The sequence below is a fragment of the Chelonia mydas genome, chromosome 7 (genome assembly GCF_015237465.2).
Source record: "Chelonia mydas isolate rCheMyd1 chromosome 7, rCheMyd1.pri.v2, whole genome shotgun sequence".
Classification (NCBI taxonomy): domain Eukaryota; kingdom Metazoa; phylum Chordata; order Testudines; family Cheloniidae; genus Chelonia; species Chelonia mydas.
Genome location: NC_057853.1, coordinates 122,176,160 through 122,197,624, shown reverse-complemented (window position 1 = coordinate 122,197,624; position 21,465 = coordinate 122,176,160). Strand labels below are relative to the sequence as shown.

The following is a 21,465-nucleotide window of genomic DNA, read 5'->3' as shown; positions in this document are numbered from 1 at the left end:
GAGGATTGGGCCAAAAGAAATCTGATGAGGTTCAACAAGGACAAGTGCAGAGTCCTGCACTTAGGACGGAAGAATCCCATGCACCGCTACAGACTAGGGACCGAATGGCTCGGCGGCAGCAGTTCTGCAGAAAAGGACCTAGGAGTGACAGTGGACAAGAAGCTGGATATGAGTCAACAGTGTGCCCTTGTTGTTGTCAAGAAGGCCAATGGCATTTTGGGATGTATAAGTAGGGGCATTGCCAGCAGATCAAGGGACGTGATCGTTCCCCTCTATTCGACATTGGTGAGGCCTCATCTGGAGCACTGTCCGGTTTTGGGCCCCACACTACAAGAAGGATGTGGAAAAATTGGAAAGAGTCCAGCGGAGGGCAACAAAAATGATTAGGGGACTGGAACACATGACTTATGAGGAGAGGCTGAGGGAACTGGGATTGTTTAGTCTGCGGAAGAGAAGAATGAGGGGGGGATTTGATAGCTGCCTTCAACTACCTGAAAGGGGGTTCCAAAGAGGATGGCTCTAGACTGTTCTCGGTGGTAGCAGATGACAGAACGAGGAGTAATGGTCTCAAGTTTCAGTGGGGGAGGTTTAGGTTGGATATTAGGAAAAACTTTTTGACTAGGAGGGTGGTGAAACACTGGAATGCTTTACCTAGGGAGGTGGTGGAATCTCCTTCCTTAGATATTTTTAAGGTCAGGCTTGACAAAGCCCTGGCTGGGATGATTTAGTTGGGGATTGGTCCTGCTTTGAGCAGGGGGTTGGACTAGATGACCTCCTGAGGTCCCTTCCAACCCTGATATTCTATGATTCTTTCTGGGTTCAGAAGTTAAGCTGACCTGCTGCTTTCCCCCTACTTAGCAGTGGTACAGAGGTCCTGGGGGAGGGGGAAAATAAGGTGGAAAACCTCATACCATCTCCAAGCATGTCCCAGACTGGGAAGAGCATGGGGAAGGGAATTCCAAAATTTGGGTGTGGGGGAGTGACATTTTATCACTGTTGGCGTGGAAACCATACTCTGACAACAACGTCTTATATTGTTTGTTCTCCTGGCACCTGACACACCACAGCCCTGGCAGAGAGGAGTGTTCTCAATCTCTGAATGCCTGGCAAAAGTCCAAGGGAAGAGAGAGAGGATACGTGCCTGCCTTGTCTTGCTGGTATGCAGAAACTATAGAGTGGAGGGAAGGTTTCATGTTCCTGGCTCAGAAGGAGTGAGGACAGGGAGCAGTCAAGGGAATGCATGGCTGGACCAAGGGACATTCAGGAAAAGATGCCAACTGTGACACAGAACCAGACCAATCTCCTGGAGAACACTATTGCTCTCTGCAGTCTGTCAAGGACAGTGGGACTCCCCTCTCCCTGAACTCCAAGGGACAAGCCATTTCCCTGCCATTTCACACCCCTCCCTCCCCCAAGGCCATGTATGTGTTTGTGTGACCCTATTGGTGCAAAGATGTATTCTCAGCACTTTGGGCCGGTCTGTCTCTTTTCTATTGGTTTTAACTTTTGCAATGTCAATATATGGTTTTTTATTACAACTGGCTGAAAAGAAATTTGGCGGGGTCCTGCTCTACCTAAGAACATCCACTCCTACTACCATCATTACACAAAGCATATTAATGGCCTTGGTTACATTACATTCATTTCCCTCACCTACCCCCTGCTCTCAGAGTGGGACCACGGCACTTCCCTGACTAGTTGGGGGATTTTGCAGAGGCAGTTTCTCTGGCTTTCGCAAAATTCCACAAGTCCTTCTGCCCCTTTGCCTTCAGGGAGGCTCTTTTGCTCTCACAGAGGTTGTTCGAATCATAGCAAGCACTTATAAGACAAAGTAGGTATTTCTCGGATGCTCTCTGCCCTTTGTATCGGGCACCTCCACCTTCCCTTCTGTCTTCCAAATGCACTCTCCGTTGTCATTCTGCAGCTGCTCAGGGGAGAGTTAAACAGCTCCTTTCTCCTATCAAAGTATCCACTAAAAGGCTTTATAAGCCAGGGAGCAGAGGGTAAGCTGGGTCTGCTATAACGACTGGAGGAATCACACCCCTTCACCACCAATGTCAATTGGTGATCATGGAAGCAAAGTTCTATTTGTCATAAAGATCCTGGTACCATGGACCTTTCCAGACCACCTCTCTTTATTACTAGTGAAGTCCGTAGAATCACAGAAGATTAGGGTTGGAATAGACCTCAGGAGGTCATCTAGTCCAACCCCAGCTAAATCATCCCAGCAAAGGTTTTGTCAAGCCGGGCCTTAGAGACTTTTAAGGGTGGAGATTCCACCACCGCCCGAGGTAACCAATTCCAGTGTTTTGCCACACTCCTAGTGAAATAGTGTTTCCTAATATCCAACCTAGATCTCCCACACTACAGCTTGAGACCATTGCTTCTTGTTCTGTCATCTGCCACCACTGAGAACAGCCAAGCTCCATCCTCTTTGGAACCCCCCTTCAAGTAGTTGAAGGCTGCTATCAAATCCCCCCTCGTTCTTCTCTTCCGCAGACTAAATAAGCCTAGTTCCCTCAGTCTCTCCTCATAAGTCATGTGCTCCAGCCCCCTAATAATTTTTGTTGCACTCTGCTGGACTCATCCAATTTGTCCACATCCTTTCTGTAGTGGGGGGCCCAAAACTGGATGTGATACTCCAGATGTGGCCTCACCAGTGCCGAATAGAGGGGAACGATCACTTCCCTCGATCTGCTGGCAATGCTACTACTAATGCAGCCCAATATGCTGTTAGCCTTCTTGGCAACAAGGGCACACTGCTGACTCATATCCAGCTTCTCGTCCACTGTAATCCCCAGGTCCTTTCTGTAGAACTGCTGCTTAGCCAGTCAGTCCCTAGCCTGTAGCAGTGCATGGGGTTTTTCCGTCCAAAGTGGAGGACTCTGCACTTGTCCTTGTTGGACCTCATCAGATTTCTTTTGGCTCAATCCTCCCAATTTGTCTAGGTCACTCTGGACCCTATCCCTACCCTCCAGTGTATCTACCTCTCCCCCAGCTTAGTGTCATCCCTGAATTTGCTGAGGGTGCAATCCACGCCATCCTCCAGATCATTAATGAAGATGTTGAACAAAACCGGCCCCAGGACCGACCCCTGGAGCACTCCACTTGATACAGGCTGCCAACTAGACATCGAGCTGCCATGGTAGTCAGTCTTTCTGTTGGTGAATGCCGAGGCCTCACGTGGCGTATTTGGTCTTTTTTGAGGGGGTAGGAAATTACAGGCATGTGGGTCCTATCAATAGCCCCTACGTAATCTGGGAACCCTAACCATATAAATCCATCAACTCCCGTGAATTTCCCAGCTTTGTAACTGAGGCGGCAGGACCCTCAACACCAGTGCAAACCTCCGTGACAGCAGCCCCAGCAGTTGATCTACCAACACCAAACTGTTTAGCCTACTGATCGATAGCAAGTGGGGTGTACGTGTGTGTTAATGTCCAGAGAATGATGGCCACACGCTTCTCCATGCTGATGGGAACTGGCCTGTTGGTGTTCTGCAGCTTCAGCTCTGGAGTGAGCTCTGCAGCGATCTTCAGGACAGCAGCATTCCACATCTTGAAGTTCTGCCCCATTGGTGGTCATCCCAATTCTTTAGCAATGTCCTGTCCCACCAGTTGGTGTCGGGTGGCCAAACACAAAAGTGGCGCTCGGTGGAGTGAAGCTGCTCCAGGAAAATGTCATGCAGAAGTAACTGCTCGGTTTCTTCTCCTCCAGCAATATCTGCGTGACATTATGCAATGGCTGGCTCCCAACTCCTCCAAAGCCATCTGGCTGCATGACCGTCAATACATCTGGAGTGCGCTGTTTATATTAATGTCTGTCAGGATTCTGGCGCTCAGCAGTGCTTCCTCCATGCTGTCTGACAAGTTTGAAAATGGTGCTGGCCTACTAAAACCAGATGAAATATGGGATACCAAAAAAGGAATCATGGGAGTTTGAGTGCCAGAATTCCCATAGGTTCTGGTAGGTATCTCACAATATGCTGCAAAAAAAAAAATCCCAGAATGCGTAGAATCTAGCACTGGAACATTGCACCATGGGATATCTGCCCAGAAGCTGACTGGTTATTTCAGAAGCAGTGCAGAATGGTGTGGTTGCAGTTACTTCTCATGTGACTAGCTTAAACCAGCATAAACAAAGTGGTGGGGTGTAGTTTCGGGATAGTTATAGCAGAAAAACATATACAGTACTCTATTGGAAATGCTTTCGCCTGCAGAAAAGCGCTGAGCCTGAAGACATTTTCTTCCAAAGGCTATGTGTACATTGTGACAAAGTGGGACTATTCTTAATGTTTCCTCTGAATAGTGGGGGGGTGCCTCAGTTTCCCCTATGCAGTTCTTAAGTATCTAGGTAGTGGGGTAAGGGTGTATGATCGTTGCAGAGCCCTAGAGGGCAGGTGTGTGCAGGGGTCTGGACACAGACAATGGCCGACACCCTGTTTCCTGGCCACTGATGGCCTGGGCCCTTCCCCCCTGCCAGGTGAGAGCTAAAGGGCTGGAGAACAAAGGAATCAGGTGACCTCCTGGCCCGGGAAAGGGACAAAGCCCAGAGGAGGAGGGGCTGGAGGCAGTTTCAGTTTGGGGCTGGCTGGGACATGGAGTGAAGGGCAGACGTGGTTGTCTGGCTCACTGCCCCCCAAAATGGACCCAGCTGAGGGGTCCTGTTCTCTGCACCTACAAGCTCTGTGTTAGACCATGTTCCTGTCGTCTAATAAAACCTCTGTTTTGCTGGCTGAGAGTCATGTCTGACTGTGGAGTTGGGGGGCAGGACCCTCTGGCTTCCCCAGGACCCCGCCTGAGCGGACTTGCTGTGGGAAGCGCACGGAGGGGCAGAGGAGGCTGAATGCTCCGAGGTCAGACCCAGGAAGGGGGAAGCCGGGTGAGCTGTGTGTCCTGCAGACAGGCTGCTCCCAGAGGAGACTTCCCCAGAGTCCTGCCTGGCTTCGTAGGGAGCAGTTCCAGAGCATCGCCCGGGGACTCCCTGACATACATAGCTGCCGGAGCCTGTCCCTGCGGCGAGGGAAGGCTCTGGCAGCAGACCGCCACCCTACTAAAAATAGCAGTGTAGATGGGGGAGGCGCTGCCCACGTGTAGAAAGCCGGTTAGGGTGCAGACCCTGTGGGTTCAGACACGTAGGGCACTCTACTTGCCTAAGCTGTGCCTCGCTGTCTCCACTGCTCTTTATACCCGTGCTAGCTGGGCACGAGGTGTCTGCACTCTACACGCCACCACAAGCGCATATGCCCCAAGAGTGTTTTAGAACAAACCATATTTTCTTTAGAAACTCACAACTTGAATTAGAGGTTGCAACATCGAAGCTATGGAAATTCTGTTCCTCCGAGGAATGGCCTCTCTAAGGTGAGAGGTTAAATCCTGTGGCTGATGAAAACAGCCAGGGTTCTTCTGTGTGCCTTGGTGTCTGGTGCATATCCCGGTGCTATGGCTGCCTGCCCCTTCCTTCTGCAGGAGGCTGTGTGTCTCCACATTTGCTTGGCTACTTGCCATTCAATTAGACAACGAGAGGGAGTGTTCTATGGAAAAAGCCAGTTTGGGTTGACATCAGTGGAAGCAGGATTGGGCCCAAGCCTGCCTCCCAGCTCTGCCTCTCTAAGGATTTTAAATAAAAATAATTAGAGCCAATGACAAAGATTGTGCAGCCCTGAAAGCTGAGGAAATCGATGCTGTTTTTCATTTTTAAATGTACAATGTTGCACCGCTGTGGTATGAAGGATGAGACTTTAATTGGACAACAATCTAGGGAGTCAGAGTTAAGGTTCCCCTAGTAGCATTATTTGTGCCCCATTGCATGGCTACGTTACAATGAGGTTTTTAATCTGATTATAGCACGTGCATGTGCCGTGTGAACGACATCAGGTTACACAGAAAGGGAGAGTTTAAGCATTAAACAGATTATTCAGCGTTCAGTCTAGCTAGAGGAGCAGTACAGAGCACTGTGCAGCTCCCGCCCAGATTCCCGTTTTGTCCTTTTCCCTAGACTTTATTGATGTAAAGCTGCTGCCTTTCCCCTCTGGGGACAAATGGACTTTTATTAACATTTTTCAAGAACTAATTAACTTCTGGGCTCAGACCAGAACTTAGAGCAACTTCACTCTAAAATGTAAGTTTCTTTCAGAAAGTTCTAAGCAGTTGAATAGCGGAGGTCGGTGAAAATGCCACGTCCGCCGTAATCAGCCTCGCTATTGCCGTGTTGTTGTAGTGAAAGAGCAGATTTAAAGCAACAGACAATCTGACTTTCCCAAGCCAGGGCGCTTTTCTTTACGTCTCTCGATCCGCAGCGGAGGGTGGGCAATGATGCTTTTCAGGTCTGTTTGCTTTAACTGACGAAACTCAATTTGGTTATGACAGATTGTAGTAATAACTGGAATATTCTAAATTCCACGACTTAGCCAATGCAAATTGTTTGCAAAGATGCGTTACTGGTGAAATCTGAAGCCTGTACAACACTTTATCTTTTAATTTAGAGTAACCTAAATAAATGTGAGGGAAGCAGGGCAAAATTTCAGCAAGGAAGTGTTTTCTATTAGGATTTATTATTTATATGTAGTAGACTCTAAAAAAATACAAGTCAGGGATTAGCACCCCTTGTGCAAGGCATCAGGGACACACAACAGAAAGCTTGTCCCTGTCCTAAGGAGCTCGTAAATATAATCTATGCAAACATTACTAAATATTTATATTTAAAATGTATATGGAAAAATAAGTTTCCGAGTAGCAGCCGTGTTAGTCTGTATTCGCAAAAAGAACAGGAGTACTTGTGGCACCTTAGAGAGTAACACATTTATTGGAGCATAAGCTTTCGTGAGCTTCATCCAATGAAGTGAGCTGTAGCTCACGAAAGCTTATGCTCAAATAAATTGGTTAGTCTCTAAGGTGCCACAAGTACTCCTTTTCTTTTTATAGAAAAATAAGTTATTCTATAGAATAGAGGTGGGCAAACTACGGCCTGCGGGCCACATCCGGCCCACGATACCATCCTGCCCGGTCCCTGAGCTCCTGGCTGGGGAGGCTAGCCCCCGGCCCCTCCCCTGCTGTCCCCCCTCTCCCGCATCCTCAGTGCTCCACTCCTGCCAGGCAGTGTGGCGGCGTGGCTGGCTCTTGCATGGTAAGGGGGTGGGGAGCCGGGGGTCCTAGGGGGCAGAGCAAGGGGGATTGGATGGGTTGGGGGGGCAGCCAGGGGGCAGTTGGATAGGCATAGGAGTCCCGGGGGGCCTGTCGGGGGCAGGGGTGTGGATAAGGGGCAGGGCAGTCGGGACAGGGAGCAGGGGGGTTGGATGGGTTGGTGGTCTTGGGGGGAAACAGGGAACAGGGGAAGTTGGATAGGGGATGGGGTTCCGGGGGCAGGGGGCCTTGAAGGGGCAGGGGGGGTTGGATGGGTTGGGGATTCTGAGGGGGGCAGTCAGAGAGCAGGGGGGGTTGGATGGGGGGTGGGGCAGTTAGGGGCAGGGAGTCCTGGGAAGGGGCCATCAGGGGACAAGGAGCAGGGGGGGTTGGATGGGTCAGGGATTCTGAGGGGGGCAGTCAGGGGCGGGAAGTGGGAGGGGGCGGATGCCAGGCTGTTTGGGGAGGCACAGCCTTCCGTACCCGGCCCTCCATATAGTTTTGCAACCCCGATATGGCCCTCGGACCAAAAAGTTTGCCCACCCCTGCTATAGAATCATAGAAGTGTAGCTGCAAGCGGCCGTGCCTGCAGACGAACAATGTAAACAAACTGTCTCACGCCCCACCAGCGGCTTACCCGGACGGGCTGCAGGTTGCCCACCATTGCCTTGGACTTTGCTAGCGCACTCCCCTAGTGCCAGCTTTCATAGTGGCCAGTTGGGCTTTTGGCATCGGTGGCAGTTTGCACTCGTGTGGAGCCTGGCCTAGTGATCCGGCGTTGTCCTTAAACAACACAAGGGGAATTAACACGAACAAAGGGAGTCAATGTGAGAGAGAAGGAATGCCTCCCTCCCAGGAGGTATCTCAAGCAGGTACTCCCTTCCCTCAGGGGCTGCAGTTGCAGGTGGGCTCTCTTCCCAGACCTGCCCCCAGCTGAGCTGCTCTGCTCTGCTCTGCTCCGCTCAGCTCCCTGAGCATCTCTTGCGGGTGGGGCAGGGCTGGCTGAGTGTGGGGCAGCTCCTTAACCCTTTGTTGTCCGATGTGGGGTTTGCATACCCCATCGCAGCATATTTTTGAAGCCTTCCCAAAACGCCCTTGCAGTATCCTATTACTATGAACCCATCTGCAGTTCTTCCATTTTCTGTTCCCTGTTCCATGTTTCCCTCGCTGCCTGTCCATCTCTGACTGACACAGCTGGAAACAGCCTCCAATTTCCGATTCCTGCACTTCAGTGGGCCTTTTAATTTATAAAGGTCACTTTATCAGTGACCCTTCCTCGTACACAAAGATGCCTGGGTATCGTTATTGATAATCAAAATGGAAATGTAAAGCAGGACCCCATTTCTGCACAGAAAAAAAGCCCCCACAGGCATTGCACGCAATAATCCTGTTAATCTGCAACACCGCAAGTGTGTAGCCTTCAGACAAAGCCCAGTGCTGCTGCCTGCTATACCCAGGGCAAACAGGGAGAATGGATATGCCTCACCTACACACAGTTCACAGAACAGCAGCAAAGGGGAGACGGGCATTTGCTCAAACATGTCCTTTCTATTTTCTGCCTTGTTTGTAATTAGGATTTCTTTCCTCTTCCCTTTTATAGACTACTCATCACCATGGTATCTGAGTGCCTTTCATCATCTCAAAGTACACAATAAAGGAACAAATCGCTTGTTTTCCTTTCCCGCTCCCCTCCCCTCCCCCTAATTAGCCCAAGGTTTTGTTATTACAGAGAAAGCTAGGACAAAACAGTGGGCACTAATTTTGCTCATAAGATTCACGGTGAGCCTAGCACCTTCTGGGAGCGAGTCTCACGATCATGGACAAGTTGCAGGAAAAGCTATCAGGCACACAAGTCTCACTCTAGGGGTAACAGTGCCATTATTTCAGTGGAGTGCAGCTGCTCAGTGGTTTGAGCATTGGCCTGCTAAACCCAGGGTTGTGAGTTCAATCCTTGAGGGGGCCATTTAGGGATCGAGGGCAAAAATTGGGGATTGGTCCTGCTTTGAGCAGGGGGTTGGACTAGATGACCTCCTGAGATCCCTTCCAACCCTGATAGTCTATGATTCTTTGTCAGAGGTCACAATCATGCAGGATGAATTGATCCCTTGTGTAGCCTGAGTCAATCTATGGAGGTCTTTGAAGATCAGGACTAAAGTGAGACCTCAGCTAGCAAACTATGGTTAACTGAGTTTGTGGAAAGAAATTTTGGGAAGCAAACAAATGGGATAATATAATAAAGGAAGTGAATGGAAAATGTCTCCAGGAAAGAGACAGGCTGTGTGACTGAGAATTGCCGTTATAGTGGGATACACGAGAAGTAAGTTCTGTTGACTTAATGGAGTTACATGAGTGTAAAATCTGTGTTTGTGAAGTTAGAAGCAACCCCAGACAATGTAAAGCCAGAGCAGAACGTCAACCTAGGTAAATCAGGAGTTAAGAGTGGAGGAACCATTTGCGAGCAGTGATGGAAGGCATGGAGCACAGACCTTCCTGGCTGGGAGAGTGGTAAAAACTGGGAGGCTGGAAGGCCAGAAGTAAGTTAACCACTTGAGTGCTACCTGACGTACCTGGCAGATGGGGAAAAGTTCATCTCCAGTGCTATGCTGTGTACCTCCTACGTAGGTTCTCAGTGAAGGGCCAACGTTCCATCAGAGTCATTGCACAGTGGGAATGCCCTAACGTTCAGCAGTAAAAGGGTTAACGTTTATGACACAATTAGGCAGAAAATGGAAGAAAGACTCCACGTTTAATAATAAATTAGAAATGTTTAGAACATAGAAGACAAAGGCTAATGAAGGAAATGGTGAGTTCATTAGGAGATATCAAGGGTTGAGGGAGATGCAGGAAATACTAAATAGAAAAATGTAATGGATTCTTTGCCTGGGTCCTCACAAAGGAAGATGGGGACACAGATGCCACAAAGGCATATTTTTCTTCAGGAAGGAAGAAGAAATATTACAGAAAACTGAGATTGTGCCAGAACAAGAATCAAGGAACGAGAATGGCCGGAGCCAAATTTCCAGGGTCAGACAGGATTCATCCCAGATTTTTTTTTTGCGGGGGGGGGAGGGACAGAAAAAAATGGAGGAACCTGTAGTGGAATGATGTGAAATGCATTATCTTCTAGTCCTTTGGTACTTAAATGTATCTCCTCTATTTAAGAGAGGATTTAGGGAAGCTCTAATGAACATTTGATATGGAGACATTAGAAATTACTCTCTAATTTACATTGGGCATTAACATTGTTAATAAAATTAATATTGAATTAACAGAATTAACATTTCTGAGACTGAAAGCAGGACTAAAATCCCTTTAAATTAGGGCTGTCAAGTGATTAAAAATATTAAGCGCGATTAATCACACTGTTAAAAAATAATAGAATAGCATTTATATATTTTTGGATGTCGTCTACATTTTCAAATATATTGATTTCAATAACAACACAGAATACAAAGTGTACAGTGCTCACTTTATATTTATTTTTGATTACAAGTATTTGCACTGTATAAAAAAAAAGAAATAGTATTTTTCAATTCACCTCATACAAGTACTTTAGTGCAATCTCTTTATCATGAAAGTTGAACTTACAAATGTATAATTATGTACAAAAAACCTGCATTCAAAAATAAAACAATGTAAAATTTTAGAGCCACTCAGTCCTACTTCTTGTTCAGCCAATCGCTCAGACAAACAAGTGTAACAAGTGTCTTTGTAAGTGGCGAACCGCGGCCACTGGGAGTTGCAGGCGGCCGTGCCTGTGGACGGTCAATGTAAACAAACTGTCTCGTACCCCGTCAGCAGATTACTATGACGCACTGCATGCGGCCCGCAGGTTGGCCATCACTGGTCCTAAGATATGGCTTTAGCATGATTGAGAGACATGGTGACGGCTCTGTAGTCACTACAAAATGGAACCATGCTTCAGCCCAGACAGGGGACCTGGTGACATGGCTTCACTTGTCGTATAGATGGGTTAAACTGGGGCCCATTTGGTAGGTTCCTGTTAGTTACATTACTTAAGCCCAAAGTGTCCCTAATTCAAAGCCCTAGTTTCCATGCAGATGGAATTGGTTGCCATGAGACTCCAGCTACACTGGCCTTTGGGAAGTGACATAATCAGTTTATCCAGCTTTTCTTTTCAGTTTTGTCTCTGCGTGACGGCTGATGCCCAGTGTGTGCCAAGGGGGCCCTTCAGACCCAATAATGCACCCTTGTGTCTTGTAGCATGCGTGGAATTTGCACAGGCTGTGCTGGGGCAGGCGGGTGTCTTTGTTGTTGGAAACAAGGAGCAAGTTCTTTTCTCGGTGTCTTTGCTTCCCAATGCCTCTCCAAAAGCTCTCAGCATTCATGTAAGAGATTTGGTTTTCTATCTATTTTTGCTTTAGGCATTACTGAATTTACTGAAACTAACCTCTGGAATATGCATGGTGATCCTGTCGGTTGCTCTAGGTTGGCGAGTTATTTGATTTTAGTGCAGTGGGGTTTCTCTCTGTGAATCTAGAGACGTAATTAGCAGTGGAGGGAGCAGATAGTTTGTGCTTCTTGATGTAGCTGTTAGAAAGTATTTGCATATCTACTGTGTGGGGAACAAAAACTGCTAGTGAGTGAATAACAGAGGATCATTGCAGGCAAGGTAGCTGAGTCTAAATATTAAACCACCTCATAAGAATGGCCAGACTGGGTCAGATCAATGGTCCAGCTAGCCCAGCGTCCTGTCTTCCAACAGTGGCCAGTGCCAGACGCTTCAGAAGGAATGAACAAAACAGGACATTTGAGTGATCTATCCCCTGTCATCCAGTCCCATCTTTTGGTAGCCAGAGATTTAAGGACACCCAGAGAGTGGGTTTGCATCTCTGACCATCTTGGCTAATAGCAATTGATGGATCTATCCTCCATTAGCTTATCTAATTCTTTTTTGAACCTGCTTATACTTTCAGTCTTTAACATCCCTTGGTAATGAGTTCCCCAGGTTGACTGTGCGTTGTGTGAAGAAGTACTTCCTTATGTTTGTTTTTAAACCTGCTGCCTGTTAATTTCATTGGTTGATTCCCAGTTCTTGTGTTATGTGAAGGGGTAATAACACTTTTTCTCCACATCATTCATGATTTTATAGACCACTATCATATCCCCCATCAGTCGTCTCTTTTTCCAATTGAACAGTCCCAATCTTTTAAATCTCTCCTCCTATGGAAGCTGTTCCATACCCTGATCATTTTTGTTGTCCTTCTCTGTACTTTTCCTAATTCTAATATATTTTTTGAGATGGGGCAACCAGAACTGCACGCAGTATTCAAGATGTGGGCGTACCATGGATTTATATAGTGGCATTATGACATTTTCTGTCTTATTATCTATCTTTTTCCTAATGAGTCCTACCATTCTCTTAGCTTTTTTGACAGCCACTGCACATTGAGCAGATGTTTTCAGAGAATTATCCATGATGATTCCAAGATCTCTTTCTTAAGTGGGAACAGCTAATTTAGATCCCACCATTTCGTATGTATAGTTGGGATGATGTTTTCCAATGTGCATTACTTTGCATTTATCAACATTGAATTTCCTCTGCCATCTTGTTGCCCAGTCACCTAGTTTTGTGAGATCCCTTTGTAACTCTTCACACTCAGCAAGAGGACTTGTGTTGGATCAAAGTGGGTTGTTACAGATTTCAGGACGGAGCCCTGGCTCCACATTGTTGGGAAGAATTGGCACTTGTGTGTGTTTTTAAATGCATCCGATGAAGTGAGCTGTAGCTCACGAAAGCTTATGCTCAAATAAATTTGTTAGTCTCTAAGGTGCCACAAGTCCTCCTTTTCTTTTTGTAACAATGTGAGTATTGGGAGATCAATCAGCAGGTGTCTTTGGCAGTTGGTACTGCATTGCTCCATTTTGGTCTTAAGTCCTTAGGTGCAACAAACGGCTGAGAAACCCATCAGGTGATACTGGAATCAGTAGCATGCTGCCTAGGCTACCCTACAGGATGCAGCTGTGAACCCCTCATAGCTTGTTACTCTGAGATGATTCTGCCAGTCTCATCTGCCTTGCATCCTTTCAGTCTCCAGCATTTTCTCAAAATAGCCCTCATCACGCCTGTATAGTAGTGACAGCAGGAGGGTTTCTGCTGGGATTCTCACTCAGCACAAATTGCAGAGTGCTGGCTGCAAGTCCATTGTTTACAGTGATTCCAGCAAGTACTGTCCACTGTGGAGTCTAAGTCCCAAGTTCTCTTGTCACTTATTCTGGTCACGTATCCTAGAAATGACACCACAGTCCTTCTTCTGTGCTTGCTCATGTCGATTCCATTCTAGGTGTGTGCGGTCATCGGAGATTTTTGCCTCTAGCAGTATTTGTAGGGCCGGCTGTGATGCCCCCTTGAGTGCCGTGCTCATGTGCTGGTATATCAGGCCGGCCAGCCCTACGCCCTCTCAGTTCTTTCTTACTGCCCGTGGCCGTTAGTCGGAGCGCCTTTCCTTGCTTAGCAAGGGCTAGCAGTTTTCGTCTTCAGACTTTGTGCCTTTGGGAGTGGTAAATAGTTAATTTTTTAGTAGCTGATGTTCAGTAGCTGTTACATGTTCATAGCTGTTAGTAGAGTCCCAGTCGGGACTTTGCCCCGGACGCGGCATGCCTCAGTCTCCCACATTTAAGCCCTGCGCAGACTGTAACAGGTCTATGCCTGTGAGTGACCCCCACAGCAGCTGTCTCAAGTGCTTGGAGGAAGCACGTATTAAAGACAAGTGCCGTATTTGTAAGAACTTTCAGCTCAGCACGCAGAAGGAGCGGGATATTCGATTATGGGCTCTCCTCATGGAGTCCACCCTCCGTCTGGCCTCCGAGCCATCCCAGCAGGATTTGCTGAGCACCTCTGCATCGGTGTGAAGTGCACTTCCAGCACCGACTTCAGCCCAGCACTGTTCCCCATCGACTGTGCCTAAAAAGAAGGCGAGGAAGTATGACTCCCTGGTGCCAGGAAAGAAAAGCCAGGTTTCATCGGGCAAAGGACCCACTTCAGGCCGCCTGTCTACCCCGGAGCCACGCAGTTGGCCTTCTCCCGTCGGAGCCGTTATCCCCATGAAAGGTCCTCCGATTCCTGTGAGTGGTATCGGACCAACACTCCTGCCGATACCAATGCCCTTGCGTGCTCACCACCATAGTCTCCGGAAGGCAGTTCCTCCGGCACGGAAGGGAGAGTTAGCCCCTCGCCTAGACCCCAACGGCGTGAATGGGTGCCCGAGGCTGCATCGGCGCAGTAGCAGCCCAGCCAGTGGCCTTGTTGGAACACGTGGGGAGTGCCGGTCATGGCAATGCCTCCTTCGCTCCGCTTGTCTGCCGCCGTCTTGGAGCAGCAGTTCATGGCACTGACGGCACCAGGTTCGGTGCGAGAGGCGTGCCCGGAGGCAGAGGAGGCAGTACCCACTCCTAAGAGTTTGATACTCTGGTGGAGGAGGGCACCGCGATGGCCAGTTGCTCCTTCCAAATGGTATAGGATTCGGCGGTCTCAGCAGTCAGGGTGGTAGCATCCGTGGTGGTAATGTGGTGCAACTCCTGGCTTCAGACCACCGGACTCTCCCAGGAGATGCAGACTTCCATGCAAGACCTCCCGTTTGATGGGAACAGTCTCTTTTCTGACCAGACGGATGTGAGACTCCATGGGCTGAAAGACACCAGATCCACCTTTCGCTCACTGGGCATGCATTCGCCACAGTCAGTGCGCAAGCAGTTCCAGCCACCTCCACCACCAAGGTCTTGGCAGCCTTGCCTGGGGTCTGTGAGAAGGAGGGAGAGAGACACTGGGTTTGGTCGTCACTGCCTTTCCACCTCCCGCTCACCTGAGCAGCCTGGCCCGGCAAAGCATTCCGGAAGCCAGAAGTGAGCGCGCAAGGCCCCAGTCAATCCCCTCGGCTCCACCGTTTTCTTTCCTCAACTACCTTCATCCCTACCATTTGTCCTGGTTGCGGGTCACCTTGGACTGCTGGGTACTGGACATAGTATCTCAGGGCTATACCCTGCTGATGTATGCCTTCCCCCCAGTGCCATTGGTTCACAGGGTCCTTGTGAAAGTCAAGCAAGACAGAGCAAAGATTATCCTAGAGGCCCCCGCACGGCCTTGCCAGCACTGGTTCGGCACGTTGCTGAGCCTTTCGGCAGCTGCCCTGCTACAACTGCCACTTCGGCCAGATCTGCTGTCCCAGAACCGCGGCAGTCTGTTGCACCCGAACCTGGCAATGCTGCACTTGATGGCTTGGCTACTGTGTGGCTAAGCACAGACGAACGGGTATGCTCGACCCATGTTCAGCAGGTCTTGCTAGGCAGCAGGAAACCCTCCACCAGGGCGACCTATCTGGCGAAGTGGAAAAGGTTCACATGTTGGACCTTGGGGTGTCATATTCGGGCCTCGGAGGCCCAGTTGCAAGATATCCTGGATTATTTGCTGCACCTCAAGCTCTAAGGCTTGTCCATCTCTTCGATCAAGGTCCACCTGGCTGCCATTTCAGTGTTCCATCCTCCATTCTAAAGCAGGTCTATCTTCGCCCACCATATGACGGCATGGTTTTTGAAGGGTCTGGAGCGGTTGTATCCGCACATCTCGGGGCCTGAATCTTGTGCTGTCAAGGCTCATGGGATCTCCCTTTGAGCCTTTGGCTTCTGCTCTCTCCTGGAAGGTTTCATTCCTGGTCGCGATAACGTCAGCCTATAGGGTGTCTGAGATCGGGGCGCTTGCCTTGGAGCCACCGTGTACGATTTTCTATAAGGGCAAGGTCCAGCTGTGCCCACACCTGGCATTTCTGCCCAAGGTTATTTCCCAATTTCATACTGGCCAGGACATATACTTACCAGTCTTCATTCCAAAGCCTCATGCGTTAGATGAGGAATGCAGGCTACATACCCTGGACACCCGGAGGGCACAGGCTTTCTACATAGATAGAACGAAGCCATTTCACAAGTGAATGCAGTTGTTCGTTGCAGTGGCAGACAGGATGAAGGGTTGCCCAATGCCTGCTCAGAGGATCTCGTCCTGGATCACGGGTTCCAGCCTGCATCCGCCAGTGATCATGACGGCACGCTCAACTAGGGCATAGGCGTCATTGGTAGCCTTCCTGGCACAGGTACCGAGCCAAGAGATCTGTCGAGATGCTACCGGGTCGTCCGTTCACACGTTCGCGACTCATTATGCTCTGACCCAGCAAGCTTGAGACGATGCTAGCTTTGGTAGAGCAGTGCTGCAAGACTGTGAACTCTGAGCCCACCTCCGTTGATGCTGCTTGTGCGTCGCCTAGAATGGAATCAACATAAGCAAGCACTCAAAGAATTAAAAACGGTTACCTACCTTTTATAACTGTGGTTCTTCGAGATGTGTTGCTCATGTCCATTCCATTATCTGCCCTCTTGCCCCTCTGTCGGGGTTGTCAGGAAGAAGGAACTGAAATGCTGTAGGGCTGGTGGCACCTGATATACCAGTGCCTGAGAGCGCACCCATGGGGGCGCCATGGCCGGCCCTATGGATATCGCTAAGGCAAAAATCTCCGATGACCACACACGTGGGCGCGCGCACGCCTACAATGGAATGGACATGAGCAACACATCTCAAAGAACAACAGTTACGAAAAGGTGGGTAACCGTTTTTTCTGCCTTTTAGGTCAAAGATGCTGTAACGAAGCGGCCTTTGGCAGGACACTACTGAGAGTATCCATTCAGGACAAATTGCTTAGAGCAGGGCAGTTACAGCCCAAGGCTGGGGTTCCTTTACTAGCTGAGGCGCACAAACCAGCCAAACAGAGAGGACTTCGGTTTTGCCCCACTGGCTAACCAGAAGTCATACATGCAATTCCCGTAGACACTCCAGTTTCTCGGTATCACCACCAGCACTGTTCCTTATGGGGATGAATGGTTATGAAAACCAACACCCCAGTAAAAGAAAAAAGGTTCTCCTGATCCCAAAGGACCGAGCCCCAGACCCCAGTCAATATACCAGTCAGATTTTACCCACAAATCAAGCTGTTTCCCATCCTTTAGAGTCTAAAATCTAAAGGTTTATTTATAAAAAGAAAGAAATATAAATGAGACTTAAAACTGGTTAAATGGAATCAAATAGATACAACAATTGCAAAGTTCTTCGTTCAGGCTTGAAGGAACAAATATGGACACTGTGTAAAATCAAGCACATGGGTTTATTACGTACAGTGCTGACGGAGTGTCACCTCGCTTATTAGGCTCAGAGACACTGCCAAACAATTGATTACAATGGATTATATGGATTTTCCATGGGCGGAGGGAGATGATGGGGTAGGCAGTGCCAAACCCCTGGATAGGTCTAGCAGCAAGACCAGATAAGCACAGTAGCCAATGGTCAAAAGGTTACATAATGTCTCCGCCCATGGTTTCAGGTTAACACATGACACTTAATTAGTACACAGGTGTTTTCCATTAAACAATATATAAAGTGTGTTAGTATAAAATATATATGTTGAATTCTGATTTGGGATCCATAGATAATGAAGTAGCTCCCTTGATTGTCCAACACGTACGCATCTAGGAGTTAAAGCAAAGGACAATTGAAAAGTATATAGCAATAAAGGTTGTCTTTTAATTATTCATTTGTGTTTCTAAGGCAGGTACTGGCAATGGCTTGGAGGAGAGGTGCACATCTGTGAGAGGGAGGATATCATATCTCATACTGATATGTTTGAACCTCTTCCATAAACTTAAGGCTGGTGTGTAGGAAGGCCCCTCTTCTACAGAAGAAACAGGGCCCCTTTCATTCCCATGGTCTGTTCTCAACTTTGAGATAAAGCCCGCAATTATAATTTCCACCTGGCTTCTTGCTGACGAAGCAAAAAGCAAGGTTGTCCTTTGTTTGTTCTGCTTCTCAGCTAATATTGTTCACTATTTGCTAGGCCTCTGTCTTCTTGACCAAACTCTGGATTTTGGACCTGTAAGAAGAGTTGACACAGTCTATATATCAGGTTATAACATAAACAACATACGGATTTTAGCCGTTCAAGGCTTGTTTCAGGCTTGATGGGATTACTGCTGATTTAAACCAATTAAGTGTCTGTAGTACAAACATCCCAGCTTGGCTTGGTCGTTCAGTCCTTTGTTCAGAGCTTCAGTGTCAAGTATAGTTCCTCCAGAGGTCAGAAGCAGGATTGAAGACAAAATGGAGAAGATGCAGCTGCCTTTTATAGTCTCTTGCCATGCGGCCTGTGCGCCTTTGTTTCAAACACAAGCTGCCCAGCACATGGCTTGCAAGCCTTAGAGTGCTGTCCATAGGCATGTCTCTGCATGCCTTGCTGAGTCATAAGGTGTATCTGCCTTCTCTCAATGGGTCAGTTGTATAACTGATGGTTCTTAATGGGCCAGCAAGCAGACTAGGCAGTACTGATGCCAAACTGTCTGGGGTGTCACCCAGAAGCATAGCACAAGTTTGAAATACAGACAGTATAGAGCCAATACTTATATCTTTAAATACAAAATGATACGTGCGTACAGATAACATAATCCTAACCAGCAAATCATAACCTTTTCACAGACACCTTACTTGACCTCCTTTGTACAAAATTTGGTGCCACTATAGGACCTTGGTTGCAACAATGGTCTGCACGGTCACAGTTCATGTCAATGACATCACCGACGCATATAGTTGTTCAGATAATTATTGAAGCTCACAAATAACAGGGAGACAATCCCTTTCTGTGTGTAGTATGGGATTTTTTTCTGCCTTCTCCATTAATTGCTATTTGTAATTATTGGTTTACAGCAGCTAGTGGAGAATCCAGTCCCAGTGTTTAGTCCCTAATCGTGATCTGAGTACGCTTGGGGCCCAGGTTTCTGTGGGCCTTTCTCTGTATTAAAAATAAAGGTAGTTGCAGGCTACATGGTGGCATTCCATGTGTGGCTGTGCTTTTGTTACCGGGTATGGTTCTTTGGGGATATGCTCCCTGTCACCAGTGATAGTTGCTCTGGTAGTGGGACTAGAGCCTTCAGGTTTAAAGTTTAGTTAATGATTAAAGTAGCTGCTTTTGAGGCTTTTCCCCTTTCTCTGAGATTTCTACCCTGAAGCATTTAGTGATCTGAAATCTTGCTGGCAAGGTTTATTAGACAGAGTTGTGAGACACTTGTACTGTTTTGTGCATCTTGTCTTGGGTACAGTTGTTAATTATAATGTTAACAAACAAAACCAAGAAGAGCTGTTGTCCCAGCTCGGCTGAAGCTGCGCATGGTGTGGATTAATAGCAAGCATTGGACAGGCAGTGGTTTTGAAGAACACACTGGCAGCTCCAGTGCGAGTAGGTGTCTTTTCCAGAGTGAGGTTGCTCAGGAGACCTGTGATCTGGGATTTGGGGGGACACTGGTTGTACGAGTGAATTCTGGAGGAAATATTTTACAACCTGTCTTCTTTTTCTTTCCCAGTGATGCCATCTGCAGGTTTGTCATCTGCAATGACTCCTCCCTCCATGGGCAAACAGTCATCTTCAACCCTGACTTCTTTGTGGAGAAGTTGCGGCATGAGAAGCCTGAAGTCTTCACAGAGCTAGTGGTCAGCAACATCACCAGGCTCATCGACCTGCCGGGAGCAGAGCTGGCCCAGCTGATGGGGGAGGAGGACCCCAAGCTGCCTGGTGGCATTGGCACAACCTCTGGATTTTTTCGGTCCCTAATGTCTCTGAAGCGTAAAGGTAGGCACTATGCTCTGCCTGGCAGCTGTCTCCATGGTTTGATGTGGGCCACTGTGGTCCTGAATCAGATTCCATTAGCTATACCGCATACCATACTCTCTCTCTAAGCACTCTTGGGAGCCAGGCGTGTTGCATATGTTCCTTGTTGCATCCACCTGTTGTGTCACCTCTTCTATTTAGATTGTAAGCTCTTCAGGACAGTGCTTGTCTCTCTGTGTTTATTCATTGCCTGGTACCCTGGGGCTGTAATCCCAGACTAGGGCCCCGAGCCTGAAGGAAGGAGCCAAACCAAGAGTGAATCTAATTAGCAGTGAATCCAAGGTAGGCCCCCTCTTTTGTTTCTGCTTGATTTGTGGTGTCTGACCCCAGGGGTAGCTGCAGGGAGATCTCTGCACCTGTTCTCGTCATTCCCAAAGTATCAGCCTTTCTCAGGGAAGTCTTATTGAGTATTCAGATTCCTGCCGCTCCCCCAAACCCCTGTGAGAAGGCAGCCCCATTGTGCCAGAATCAGTACAAACATGTGTGAAGACATGCTCCCTGCCCTGAAGAGCTGACAGTTTGAGAATGAATGAGGTCAGTCTATAACTGGGTGGGTTATATCAAACTTGAACAGGTCTATGCAATCAGTCAAATTAAAGATAACTGGCTCTGTGGATGAGGGGAAAGCAGTGGACGTGGTGTCTCCCACAGTGGACACGGTCTCCCACAGTATTCTTGCCAGCAAGTTAAAGAAGTATGGGCTGGATGAATGGACTGTAAGGTGGATAGAAAGTTGGCTAGATTGTCAGGCTTAATGGGTAGTGATCAATGGCTCCATGTCTAGTTGGCAGCCGGTATCAAGTGGAGTGCGCCAGGGGTCAGTTCTGGGGCCGGTTTTGTTCAACAACTTCATTAATGATCTGGATGATAGGATGGATTGCACCCTCAGCAAGTTTGCGGATGACACTAAGCTGGGGGGAGAGGTAGATATGCTGGAGGGTAGGGATAGGATACAGAGGGACCTAGACAAATTGGAGGATTGGGCCAAAAGAAATCTGATGAGGTTCAACAAGGACAAGTGCAGAGTCCTGCACTTAGGACAGAAGAATCCCATGCACTTCTACAGACTAGGGACCGAGTGGCTAGGCAGCAGTTCTGCAGGGTAAGGCTGGCTCTCAGAGTCAAGGATTGGAGTGACCTAGCAGATCACTGGTCTGGATAACACCAGGGGAACGTCACAGTGGCAGTCTGAGAACAAGGTCAGTCTAACTGGATGGGTTATATCAGACTTGTATGGACTTGCATGGACAGGTCTATGCAATCAGTCAAATTGAAGAGGTCCAAGCACCTTGCTTCTGCCCCTCAGGGTTCTGAGCTTCCATTCAGAACTTGCAGAGTTTTCCTTGGTTTAGTTTTCCGGGCACTGTAGGCCTTCCATATTAACAACTGGGCATTACTAAAGGCTGAGAAAATAGAAAGCCAGAGGACCAGCTTTGTTGAGAAACAATAACGCTCAGGCTCACCAGGCCTTTACCCAGGTGCCAAACTCTGGGCTGGAGGGAAGGGCCTGTCTCTGCTCAGGATTCCTGGAGTTAGGTGCCTAAGCCAGATCAGCCCTTTCTGGCAGAACACATCCAACCAGAGTGAAAGAGAGACCATCCCTTTATAACCAGTAGCTGCAGGGACTTGAACCC

General features: G+C 48.2%; 1 protein-coding gene across 2 annotated transcripts in view; it reads left to right on the top strand.

Moving 5' to 3' along the window:
- ARHGAP19 (Rho GTPase activating protein 19) overlaps positions 1 to 21,465 on the top strand; it is a 59,585-nt gene that overhangs the window by 8,057 nt on the left and 30,063 nt on the right. Inside the window, exons 1-2 of one of the 2 annotated variants that reach the window (XM_043551763.1) lie at positions 11,245 to 11,470; positions 19,527 to 19,792. In XM_043551763.1, coding sequence (XP_043407698.1) covers positions 11,442 to 11,470; positions 19,527 to 19,792 — 295 coding nt within the window. In that variant the 5' untranslated portion in view covers positions 11,245 to 11,441. Of the gene's footprint in view, positions 1 to 11,244; positions 11,471 to 19,526; positions 19,793 to 21,465 lie in introns of those variants that run through there. The other variant, XM_037905285.2, reaches the window with a different exon arrangement.